Here is a 13,733-nt window from a genome sequence, read left to right as displayed (position 1 = left end):
TTCCTCCTCTATATAATCTTTCTAAACATCTAATAATAAAACTTTAAATACCTTATTTATATATATATTAAAAAACTATAAATAGCTTATACACCCTAATAATATTATTAATATTATTATGTTTTGAGAATATAATACTTATAGAATTTTATTTATTTTATAAAAGCCAGCATAATCCATTAGCATAAAAAGAGATAATTTAGAAAGAAATTTAATCTATAAAATAATTTTTTTATCCACTTTTCTATTAAAATTGTATTATTATATATACTCTCATTGAATTTTATTATAATTTTTTTATAATATAAATACTTCTCCTCTCATTCTATTTGATTATTTTCATTTAAAAACTTGCCATAAAATATTAATTTAGATTTTAAATAAAAATTTTTATCTATAAATACATATAAAATAAAGATAGCTTAATACTTATTATCCCCACTAGATATTATACAAAATATAACCATCTTATTTTTTTTAAAATCATATATTCTAATATTTATATATTTAAATGGAAAAGAGATTTTATCCCAATTTATTATAAAATACAATAAAAAGCAATTTAACACTAAAACTTTTATTTTAAATATAGAGATAATAGAATCTTTATATTCTTTAATAATTCATTTAATATATTAATTAAACAATGGTACCATATTACATTAATTGAAATATAGGAAATTAATAATATATAGCTCGATTTTTTCCAGAATTTTTAATGTTTATATATTATTCATTAATATATAATTATTTATAATAATATATAAAATTTAAATAATAATATCTTCTTAATTATTACTCTCAAAAAAATACTAGCATGCTTTAAATACCCTAAAAACCATTTATTAATAAATTTTATAATATTAATTTCATTTGAAAAAAGCTTTTTAAAAAACTTTAAATAATATAATCTAAACTATCTACGACACATTAATTTATTCTTACATTTATACTACACAAATTCCTTTATTAAACATATTTTTAGCTTAAGTTTATAAGGTACTTAATAAAATCTATTAGATTGTAATAATCTTTTAACTCCTAACACTAGATTTATATAATCTGGATATAGCCATTATAAAATAATATTAAAAGAGAGTTTTTTACTTTTTTTTAGGAATAAAATGAATTACTACCTCACTATTGTCAAGGTATGGGTAAAGACTTATATTATACCATAAGAATGGAAGAGCTATAGAAGAATAAGGCCCTCTTATAGGAAGTAGGGTATGCTAATGGTGTATGCCTAAAGTATAAAGGCAATGTAATTAGTATTGTGATAATACCTCCCTTTTAAGGCTTGCTTATCCCAAACAAGCTAAAATACAATCCGGTTAATTTTATTAATTTTCGGCAAAATTGTAATAAGAAATCAATTTATAAAACTAGTTTATTATTATATTTAAATTAAATAAATAACGAATTTGATTAAATAAGAATCTAAAATCTCCCAGGATAATATTAGAAAACTCTGATTTCTGTTATAAAATTGAAATGAACTTTTTTAAGACCTATAATCAACTGATAACCCTTTTTTGGCCTACCCCACTCTTGTTTTGGGATTATACTTAATATAGGATTATTTAAGATAACAGACCTTTTAAATTCTACCCATATGGGAGGATTTGATTTATCTGGATTTGCTAAATGAAATATAATAATCGTTTTCTCCTAATTTTTGAGATTCTTAACTGATTGCCATAACAGCGGATAGTGTTTCTATTTGATTTAATAATAAAATCTGTTTTTATTATAACAATCGAGCAATTTATCAAATTTCTATTATTCAATTTCTTCATTTATATTATTATTTTTTTTTAGAATTCGATTTTGATTATAATAAAACTTTGCTTTATTGATTATAGCTTAATTAACTAATCTAATTGAATTATAAAATAACTTGAATAGTAAATTATGGAATATTAAAAAAATCTTGAAAATATTAGGTAATTAGAGTAGGTAGGTATATTTATAAACTTTTAGAATCTTATAAAACTCAATTTATTTATTATTACTCTTTTTCATAGATTGATTAGTTTTTATATTTTTAGTGTTAATTTACACTATATTCTTCTCTTTATATAAAAAAGTATTGGTATACATTTCGTTTGTATAATCTTCATATTTCTGAATAGCTTAGGCAGTCAAGGCTTTCAGTTTTGTTAAAATAATATTAAACTAATCTATAATCTTATTAACTTTCAGAAATTCGCGTTTTTGTTGATATAAAAGGTTTGGTGGAACAGATGAGAAGAATTCGACTTCAAATCGCGAATAGAAACCATAATTAGCGAAGAATGGGGATACACCGATAGTTTCTGAAATAATATTGTTGAATGCAAACTTTGCTAATAATAATCAGTTATATCAATTATTCTGATAAAAATTTATAAAAGCTTATAAATATTGTTTTATTATAATATTGAATCTCTCTATTTAACCATCCATTTTGGGGTAAAACAAAAAAAATTGTTTTAAAATAATCAATAAGTATTCGGAGAGATATATTCAAAATACTAATATAAATTGCAAGCTTTTATCAGATACAATATTATTGGGTGTATTATATAAGCAATAAACTTTCTCAATAAAGTGATTAACGAATTCCTCTATAAATAATCCTATTACCAATATAAAATAATATATTTTTATTAAACAGCAAATAACAGTAATTATATGATTATACTTATAATTGTAATGTTCACAAATTAACAATAGTGTAATATAGTCAATAGAAATATTAGATTAGAATTAGAATAGGATTAACAAGAATTCGAGAAATCTGGGGGCTACAAGGCAAGAAGATTTTATATAAAAATATAATTGATAGGCTTGTATATAAGCTTCAATCTCTCTTATTATATTAGACTATTAATATGTATGGAAGATGAGATCAATAGTTTTAATATAGTCTAGGTATTTGATAGGTTTGGTTGAGTATATTCAATAAATGATTTATATACAGAGCTCAGCAGATAGAAGAATAAATAATCAATTCTAATAGAATATCTATTTATTGATTAGTTTATAATCTTGAAGAGTTATCTGGAGATCTTTTCTGATTGCTAATAGCTAATGATAAGCGGTAGAATTTCAAAGTGTTTTATATATGCTAATAACTAATACGGATGAGTTGTATACTTTATCAATAAGATTATTAATCAGCTTTTTAATATTAGGGATGATTATATTTATAGGGACTATAATGAGGTCAGTAGTATTGTTTGTTTATTTAATAAGATCTTTATATATAGTTATATCGAATATTCGTTTTGGGAATACTATTTGTAGATAATTCTTGATCCAGTCATTATTGAGATCGGCATGTGCTGGGCGATCCTTTGCTTTTTTGCTAAAAATATCAAAACGAATTGCCTTATAGCCTAATTAATATATAATACAAAAATTGAATCCTAAAAGGAACTTTGCCTACCTTGTTTGCCTTTGATTTAATATCTTTGTTGATATAAAGTATTCCAAATTCTTATAATTGATAATAATCTCAAATAATTCCTGAGTTCTATATAGCTCGAGTCTTTATTCCTTTAAGAACTTAATAATTGCTAGCAGCTTCTTATTATAGATTTTATAATTATATTCAGCTATATTATGTTTTGATAAAAAATAAGTAACTGATTGTAAGCGATTTTCATTATTATATTGAGAGATAACCTCTCCTGCAGCCCAATCAGAAATATCTGTTTCAATAACTATATAATAATAATGGTCAAATATTGTAAGGATTGGAATAGAAATAAATATTTATTTCAGATTATTAAAAGCCATTTTGTAATCAATAATTTAATATTATATAAACTCCTTTTTCAATAAACAATTAAGTGGTTTTATAATCTTAAAAAAGTTATAAATAAAATATTAATAAAAATTAATAAATCTAAGAAAATATTGAAGATCTTTTAATTTTATTAATAATTTCTAATTAAAAATTATTTTGATTTTATCTAGATTCATTTCGATCTTATTAAATATAATAATTAATTCGAGGTATTTGATTTATATAGTTTTAAATTTATATTTCTCAATATCAATTTGTAAACTAATATCAATCAACCTCTGTATAATCTTATAAATTTGTTTTCGATAATCTATAATATTAATAGAGTAAATCAAAATATTATTTAGATATGTAGTATAGTTTTTATTCAAAAGATTAAAAAGGATATGATTAATATAGTTTTGAAACAATATAAAGGCATTATAAAAACCAAAAGGTATTATTAGGAATTCGAAAAGACTAAAACGAGTTATAAAAATCATTTTTTATTTATAATCTTCTATAATTCTTAATTTATTAAATATAGTAATAATATTCAATTTGATATAGACTTTTATATAGTATAAGGTATTGAAAGTCTTTTTGATTAATAGCAAGGGATATTGATTCTTAATAATAATATTGTTCAGTTTACAATAATTTTGATAAATCCGAATATTCTTTTTAGACTTTGTAGCTAATAGAAGTAAAGTAGCTAATCTAAAATAGGATTTGTAAATAAATCTTTTATTTAAATTATTATTGAATTATTTATATATAACCTAAAATTTAACTAGGAATATTAGATGTCCTTTGTTATATAACAATTTCTTATTTAATATAAATTCAATTTTGTAATTTCAGAAATATCTAGAAAAAAGCTTATTAACAAGTAAGGACAGGAATTCTGTGTATAGATTATACAATTAAAATAATAATTTACTTTGAATATTAACTATAAATAGTATTAGATAATTGATTTTCTTTATAAATTTCTTAATATCGCTTTCCATAATATTATAGTATAATTAAATAGGGTTGTTTATTAATATTTAATATAATTTGTAAACAATATTCAATTTGTTTTAGATTAGTTTTATAATATATATATTCTGATTTTTATAAAACTGAATAAAACTAATAGCAATAAGATATTTAATATTATCCAATTTTTATTAGATACTATATTTTTCATTAGATTTTTCTAAAAATGTTGAAGCCCATAAAGTATTTCTCGAAATAAATTCGAATATTCCTGATTTGAGCGTTTTTGAGATTTCGATAATAGATTCGAGAACTACAGATTGGTCTCAAAGTGGTAACAAAATGATTTTAAAACTTTTATTAATAATTCCTTTTACAAAAACTGATTTGAGAATAAGCTTCCATAAAGGAGGTTCAGGGATATTGGATATAACTTTACCACTTTTTGGCAAAATTATTTTTTGATCATTTGGTATATCAGGAACAAAGACTGTTTTTAGAATAAACTCTTGTAAAGGAAATTTAAAGGTGTCGGATATAACTTTGCTATTTTTTAGCAAAGTTATTTTTTGATCATTTTCTATATCGAGAATAATAGTTACCATAATATTAGCAGGGCAGTAATATCTTAAGCAATATATAGATATAAATTTGAATATTATTATCAATTAATTGATAATAGAATTATGATATTAGAGCTATAAGAAACTAAGGATTAAAGGGTTTGCAATTAATAAAATAATAATATAAAATAAATCTATCTCTTTATAATTATTAATCCGTATATCCAGGAATATATACTAAAAAAGAATATCAAAAGATTTGCTATCAGCTAAAAGTAAGTAATGGGTATAGAGAAAAAAATATATAAATATTTGGAATTTAAAAATAATTTTTTTATTAATAAAGCTATAATTTATAGCTCTATTATCTATAAGGTTAATAAACAAAATAATTATATTAGATATAAAAGAGATTTTTATTGAGATTTTAAGAGATTTATTATTTATTGATTTAAAATACAAAGAATTTTTAAATATAACTAATCTTTTAATCTATAAAGATAAATTTCCTATAAAAGATCTTGATTTGCAACTATAAATCAAAATTAATCTTTTAATATATTTAGCTAGAAAATTAAATTACTACTCTTCTCCAAATAAATAAAACCCTCGATATAATCTTCTAAATCAAATATTTGGATAAAATTAAAGGAGGTCAAGGAAATGTATTGTAATAGTATAACTAAGGAACGGTTAACAGATGAAAACGAATTCTGGTATAAAAAAATAGCTATATTATAATAGAATCTAGGATTCTTATATTAGTTAATTATAAGGAAATAATTAGTATAAGGGGTATATCTTATATTAATATTAATATTATACTTTATATTATTAATTCATTTCTTCTTATAATTGCTTTTAATATAATCTAGCTTTTTATAATAAAGATAAAGGCCAAGTTCAATATATTATTTTTAAATATAATAAATTGAAAAATATTAATCTAATCAAACAGTATCTAATTACATAGAATCATTGGAGAGATTAGATATAAAAGGAAATACAATAATAATCGGCTTTTTATTATAGAATTTCGATTAATTATAATTGAAGTTGGTATTTTAATTCTTTTATTAATTATTAAGATAATTACAATTGAAATTAGTATTTTGATTTTTTTATTAATTATTGAGATAAGCTTTTTCCTTTAAGTTATTATAAATGCTTTATTATCAAACTATTTATATTTTAATATTAATAATAAAGGGTTTATTTGGGTGATTAATAAATATATTAATTAATTCTTATAAAATCTTAAACTTAAAATCTATAATCTGCTATTCAACAGTTTTTCTATATCTAATAGCAAGCTGCTTAAACTTAGTAATAAAATTGCTGAATAGAGTCTTCTTTATCCTACACTTATTATAATTCATAAAAGCCTTATAGAAAAGATTAAGAATTTGATATTACTTATTCAATTCGCCTTAAATACTTATGATAATATATTATTTGGGAGGCCAAAGATTGAAATTATATAGATTATTAGTAATTACATTGAAATATATTTGATTATTCATATAAACAGAATTAGAAAGCAGATTAACAAAAAATATGATTTTCTGAAATTCCAATTTATTTTTGTAATTTGTAATTAAGCAACAATTAATAATATTGTGAAATATAGTATATTAATCTTAATACTTTACAATATTCTATTTATTATTATTAAACTTCTCAAAAATAATAAAGTACTTACAGTAATATAAAGTCTGTGAATTATTTCGAATAACAATTTTCAATATACTAATTAATTCATCTAATTCATTGATTTTGGTCTAAATATCAATAATTTAGATTTGGAATATACTTGTATACAATTTGATTAATTCAAATATAGCTTGAATAACTACAAAATGTACAATACTTGGATTGTTAAATAGATTTATAAATAAGGAGATATTAGTTTCAATAGAATTAAGAATATAATTCAAAAATAAGAACTAAGGGGATAGATCAGGTGTAAATGTCTGATTGACTATAATTACAACTAAAGTTCAGAATAGTAATAACTAGAGTATATAATAGGGTGGTAATAGATCTAATCAATTCAATCAAATCGGAACTTTAACGAATTTGAAATAAAAATGAAGTTAGAATAGCTTCTAAAAAGATAATACAAATTATTAAGATATAGGTAAAGACTTATATTATACTATAAGGGTAGAAGAGCTATAAAAGGGTAAAGCCCTCTTATAGGAAGTAGGGCATGCTAATGGTGTATGCCTGAGGCATGAAGGCAACGTAGTTGGCGCCGTGACAACTATAATATAATCATTTTTCCTTAAATTGATGCATTTTATAATAAAAATGCCATACTTTAATCTATAAATATTATTGAATCATGCGTTTTTTAAATTTATATAATTAATTGAATTGAGTTTGCCTAAATTTATTAATAATTTTATATTTCAAAACTAATTAATATAAGATATATAATTTAGGATTAGAATAAATAAGATTTTGAATAGATTTTTTAATAGCAATAATATTTTTCCAACCTTCATATTGATTAACAAATATAAAGCTTAAAACAACACATTAAGGAATAATAGAATTTATAATTTGAAAATAAAATATTGATTATTAATTTAAAAATCTTTTTTAAAAATTATTCAGAACTTTTTAATATATCATCCCATTATTGTTTTCTAATATTAAGCTAATTTCTATATAGATTTAGGTTTGGGGGGATTGATAATATACTAGGCTAAATGTGGTTAAATAGAATCTTAGTTTGTCGAGTTTTTACGGTATATTCCATATTACATTCTATACCCACCTGATTTCTACTCTGGGATAGAACAATGGCATTCTGCCATATTGGGTATATTCGTCGTTGTACCCCATGAAACTTATACGAGTACAATATCTGAAGAGTAAGGTTAATACCTACTAACTAGATATTCTCCCATACATATGTACATCCATCAAACAGTAACAACTAGGTATGTATGTATCTGAATAGACATACTTTATACAGTGCAATTACATCCATCATCTACCCATCCACCCATCCTCCCGATCCCAAAACTTTGATACAGAATCAACAACGAAACGGTTGAACCGCATGCCATTCCGTACCTTACCTTACCTTACCTACCCTACCTACCTAGTATCTAATTAATTACCTACTCAAGCTACTCTATGCTGCATCCAACAATCAGCCAATCCAATCCAATCAATCTAATCTACCTCCACACACCCGAGCAAGACGTCTTGCACATGCATGCCATGCAAACTCCCACGCGTAATGACAATACGATGCGGCTCTTTTGAAATTTATTACTTGTTACTTGTTATTTGTTACTTCTGATATTGTATATATATATATATATATTTTATATTCACATCTCTTCCAGAATCTAGAATCTCCACCCATCTATCCATCTATCCATCTACCCATCATCCATCATCCATCCAATCGATCCAATGATCTCCCCCATCTCCACATCTATCCACCATCTCTGCATCCAATTGCAAGCCAAGACTAATATCTAAACTTCCAATCTCTACTCCCAACACACTCCCCTCCAAATACTGCATTGCATGTATTGCTATATATACATGTGTCTCCCCTCCCTCCATATTCAACACCCTTTCCACGTTTCCACCAGATATACATAAATAACCATGACCAACTCAAGAGCCACGAGAGATACCACCCACAAAAAGTAGAAAGACAGAAACAAAAGAGAGAAAAAAACTCCAAACACTATGCTAAACGCTATCAATATTCCATAGGTATGTGCATCTAAACGCCCCAGATCAAATCAAATCAAAAACTCCATATCTCCAAGTCCAAAATTGTGGAATTCGATTTTCCCAAACAATTAAAGAATTCGAACAAAGCCCATCAAGGGTTTATGCTCATAGTGTTTTATTTTCCATGTCCGTTTACGAGACATGGTTAGTTAGATATACGAGGCCATTCGGATCGATCAGCTGGATGTCGAGGTAATACGTCTTCTCCCGTCACCGTTGAACGAGGTGCTGCCTCAATTACATAATCAATGCCATCATCAGACATATATGACGGGGGACGATTAGCCGTCGAGGGACGTTCGGATATTCGAGAGATGGAACGATTTAACGCTGCTTCATTTCTTTGCCAGAAAATCCGATTTGGGTCAACCCTCTATTTATACTGTTAGATGATCGTGTCACGTCTTCACTATGGATTGAAGTTACTTACCACCGACTCTCTCCATAATCCATAAGCTGGAGGCGGCACTTTCGTAGCTTGGCTTTCAATACCCGCTGCTTCTTCATCTCTGGCGAGCGCGACGGGTATAGGGACTGAGGTTTCGGCATAACCTCCAGGTCCAACCATCGATGGGAGACGTCGTGGATTGGGTTCTCCCTCTATCGGCGGTTTCAAGATCATCATACAGAGGCGAATCAAAGAATGGCAGAAGAAGATAGTAACTATCAAGATAATCAAAATTAAGAGAACGTGAAATTCTTGGCTCTCATCCTTATCTGACAATGCCAATGCAAGATATATCGTGAGCACCAAAACGAGAAACTATAAATTACATTAGAACATTGTGGGGGAAAAGAGATGTGGAGAAAAATGCAACACATACCAGCCCAGATATTAAGGAATGCAATATCTTTTGGCGTATTCTTTTGTTCCGGATTCTCGGCGCACAGCCTCTCCCACTTTCTTGCGTTCCCCTTGGAGTTCCCCTTCTTCTCCTACCTCTATCTGCTAAGTCGGCTAGATGCTGCTCAGCAGGATCTACACTAAGAAACCTGCGCTCCGATCGTCTTCGCACTCGAGGTGGTATTGTCGAAATGGGAGACGACACTGCTGGAAGTTGTGTAGATTGTGAGAGTCTACTATTGGAACGAGTCGCGACAGGAGGAGGACGACGTTCTTCATGTCGAGGTAATGTTGGTTCGGCAGCAGCAGAGTTTCGGCGCGTCGAGCTTCGACTTATAGTGAGGCCCGGAATATGGATTCGAGTTGATGGCAGATTGCTAAGGCCAACTAATCGTGGAGCTTTTGGACTTTCGGGGGAAGAACTCCTAGCCTCAACGCTTGATCGTCCCGAGAACATCGAATTTAGCCCCCCTCGAATTTCCTCCAACCTCGACTGACGCCTATCCGATTCGCCCGATGGCACATCCCTCTGTCCACTCTCATTCTGTCGTGGAGGCATTTTCATATGCTACTTCGAAATGTGTCGCGAAATTAGTGAATAGAGACAATGTGCGATCGAAACAATATCCTTCCTTCTTGAGAAAATTAAGTTGCTTTTGTTGTTTGCGCAACCCACGGCGCCCCCGAGTTGTTTTGTTTTCCACAGCGAGAGGTTAGGCCCTGTCAACACGACCTTGTATGATATAACACGAAGACATTAGATCGAAGAAAAGGTGAAATTATCGTGGTAAACAAATCTACCCGTCCTCATTGCACGCCCGAATCGAAAAGCCAGCAATCGTTCGCAAATCAGTATCCACCAACCGACAGGATATGCAGGTAGGCAGTAGAAGGATCCGGAAAGAATATGGGGAAACTGTGATGTAAAGTAACAAACCCAGATGCACAAAAGAAAGCGCAAAGACCAAGAGATGACCAAGAGAGTGAAGAGTGAGAGAAGAATACGAAACGTCCGAGAGAGAACTCCTTCGCTCTACGAATGAGTCTCGAATAGTCAGAAATTGCTTCGAAATTGACCACTAAAAAGGGACGTAAGGGTAAGAAGGAACGGAGAACACAGCTCACGGACTTCAAGCTCAAGCAAGATATGCAAACATAAACAAGATGCGAACAAAAAAAGACAGGATAGGAGAAAAAGCTTTGGCCGATGATGATGATTTCAGTGGACTGTACCAGGTAGTTAATTTCGTCCCAGTCACTACTCACTACTCTATTTTGGTAGGCAGAGAAAGAACGACAGAACCCCCTCAAGAAGCTGGCTAATAATTATTGATCTCTCATGTCTCATAGAAGACGACTAGAAGATGGCCATGGGTAGCAAATAATTTGATACAATACCGGATAAATCTGCGACGAAAATAACAGTGGCCCTGCATATCAAGATGTTTGACATATTTCCAATTGCGAGCCGCATTCAGGGATGTAAGGATGTGACTTGTAGATTAAATTTGTTTGGGTCTAAATGAAGTTTGACCTGGGACATATTTAGTTCGAGGTGAAGCCTTTCAAATCTTAAGTCTGTTTCAGATGAAGGTTGTGATCCACCAATCAAATTTCTTCCTTCTTTCTTTTTTCAGGGGGTTGAGCTCGTCTAATTGATTAACCGCGCTGCTTATGATGAAAGGTCAAGACCTTGGAGTTTTGAAGAAAACGCTATGATTTATGCAGAGAGCACGGATTAGAAACATCTAGTTCACCTAGATAGGTAGGCAGGTAGGTATGTAATGATTTTAGTAGAAAGAAATATGAAAGTACGGTATGCATCTCACAAACGCAGTCAATTCACATATGTGATATTCTTGGTGTTTACACAGGTGTTTGATGATACAATCTACACATTTATCTGTACTTCTATATTTTTACAGATAAGATCCAGCCACCCAGCTCCATACAAATTTCTAATTTTGCAGATCTCGTACTGTGGCTATTTTAATTAGCAATAATATATTGCGTGGCTTGAACCAAATATATTGATTTGGATTGGTGAGGGGTAAAGGTATGAATGTTTTTCATAGCATTTATCCATGCTTGTTCAGGTCTTCCAACTTTCTCGTATCAATTACACCATTGCCGTCGATTGAAAACATCTGTAAGGCTAACCCTACTCGCATGCGCAATCCCTACCTATCCCCTCAACGCCTTCCGAATGGGTTGCAGAGCTTTTCGTAAGCTTCAAAGTTCCTGATTCCTAAACTCCGAATTTCTGCAAGATTTTTGTGGTTGGGTATCTTTTCATTGACTTTGACCTCCTCCTTATCTCACTTCAATTCTCCCAAGAGCAATGTACGGTCCGAAGAAGCGGTTAGAACTAAAAGATTGTTAGTAACATAAGGTGCAGATTTGAAGGAGGAAATCTTACTTATAGGATCTTTACCAGGCGATAACTCGGCACAGTTAACCGTTCCTTTATGACCAGGTAATTTGTACAATATTTTACCGTTCTCATTGTTCCAAACAACAGCAGTGCCATCTCCAGCACCAGCCGCGATTTTCTTTCCAGTCGGATCCCAGCTTGCCCGAATCAAATTCTTCTCCATTCCTGCCGGCGCGCCATCAAAAGTTCGGATATGTCGTTCAGTGGGCGCAAATGGTCTGATATCCCATGTTCGAACCGTCGAGTCCATGGAATTCGATAAAAGTGTTTGAGAATCAGGCGAAACTCGAAGCGATGTAATCGTATCTTGATGGCCAAGCATAGAATATACCACAGCCTTTCTCCTCATGTCCCACACCTTGATATCATTGTCAATCCCACCTGAATACAGCTCATTTCCAGCTTCAGCTAATGCGACAGCCGTGACAGGGAACTCAGTAGGGATGAAATCGACAGCAGCTTTTGTCCTTGGATCCCAAATACCTATATACCCATCGTCTGATCCACTTATGAGAAGTTCCTCTCCTCTTTTACTGATATCCATGCAATTGATTACTTCTTCGTGTCCAACATGTCTTCGTATCCTTGTACCGGTTTCTAAATCCCAACTGGCTAGATGCATGTCTGCAGATGCTGAGAACAAGGCCCTCGAGTCGCGCGACCATTGTAAATCTAATATTGCGCCCTTATGTCCGGTTAAAGTTCCGTAGTTTTCGCAATCTCCATACGTTCTCCATAAATCTACAATGAATCAGTATGCACGCAATAAAGAACTAATACGTGATACTCACTAATTGATCTATCCATTGACCCTGAAGCGATATAGTTTCCATTGGGATCGAATTTGGCAGCAAATACCTCTCCTGAATGCCCTTCCAATTGCATCACTGGAGCTTGTAAACCACTCGTCCGAGGTACCTATTTTACAAAGGTCAGTCAGGCGCCTCGCAGATAGCAGATTATGCCATCAATATTGATAGGTACGTACTGCTTGAATGAGCGCGCCATTGCCAGTTGAACCATTTGTGGTGGATAAAGCTGTGCTCTCATTGCCTACATTCTGTCTCTTCACAACCATCTGAGATGATCCAAAGGATCCAGAAGCTGGACGTTTTCCAGAGGACATGATTATAGCTTCTTCCTTCAAGCTACGCGTGATTCTTCGAGAAATGATATGGATGTTTTAAGCTGCGCGTTGTTGGCACCAAGGCTCAGTAGCAGAACGCAATATGAATTTCTAAAAAAGTACGCTAAAGTGCGGCCGCCTATCCGGCTTGTGCCTGGACCAGCTTCCAGCTTCAATGGGAATATTATTATGTAGCAAGAACAGCTTCGGAACATGAATTGATTTCACAACCCGATTTC

The 13,733-nt window shown here is 30.0% G+C and overlaps 3 protein-coding genes across 3 annotated transcripts; all 3 read right to left on the bottom strand.

Annotated features, from left to right (window-relative positions):
- Positions 1-4,281: 4,281 nt before the first annotated feature.
- EAE98_008158 (uncharacterized protein) lies at positions 4,282-5,364 on the bottom strand (the record flags this gene model as incomplete). The annotated part of the gene is made up of 4 exons (XM_038955781.1): positions 4,282-4,495; positions 4,666-4,730; positions 4,914-4,957; positions 5,115-5,364. 4 exons carry the CDS (start codon positions 5,362-5,364, stop codon positions 4,282-4,284), a joined length of 573 nt encoding a protein of 190 aa, XP_038808075.1.
- A 3,871-nt stretch (positions 5,365-9,235) lies between these two features.
- EAE98_008157 (uncharacterized protein) lies at positions 9,236-10,493 on the bottom strand (the record flags this gene model as incomplete). Its single annotated transcript, XM_038955780.1, has 3 exons — positions 9,236-9,463; positions 9,521-9,853; positions 9,915-10,493. The coding sequence occupies 3 exons, from the start codon at positions 10,491-10,493 to the stop codon at positions 9,236-9,238; spliced, it is 1,140 nt and encodes a 379-aa protein (XP_038808074.1).
- A 1,759-nt stretch (positions 10,494-12,252) lies between these two features.
- Positions 12,253-13,494, bottom strand: EAE98_008156 (uncharacterized protein; the record flags this gene model as incomplete). Its single annotated transcript, XM_038955779.1, has 4 exons — positions 12,253-12,302; positions 12,354-13,109; positions 13,160-13,286; positions 13,357-13,494. The coding sequence occupies 4 exons, from the start codon at positions 13,492-13,494 to the stop codon at positions 12,253-12,255; spliced, it is 1,071 nt and encodes a 356-aa protein (XP_038808073.1).
- Positions 13,495-13,733: the final 239 nt, after the last annotated feature.

The sequence above is a fragment of the Botrytis deweyae genome, assembly GCF_014898535.1.
Source record: "Botrytis deweyae strain B1 chromosome Unknown BDEW_020, whole genome shotgun sequence".
Lineage (NCBI taxonomy): Eukaryota > Fungi > Ascomycota > Leotiomycetes > Helotiales > Sclerotiniaceae > Botrytis > Botrytis deweyae.
This window is presented reverse-complemented; position numbering and strand designations above follow the sequence as displayed.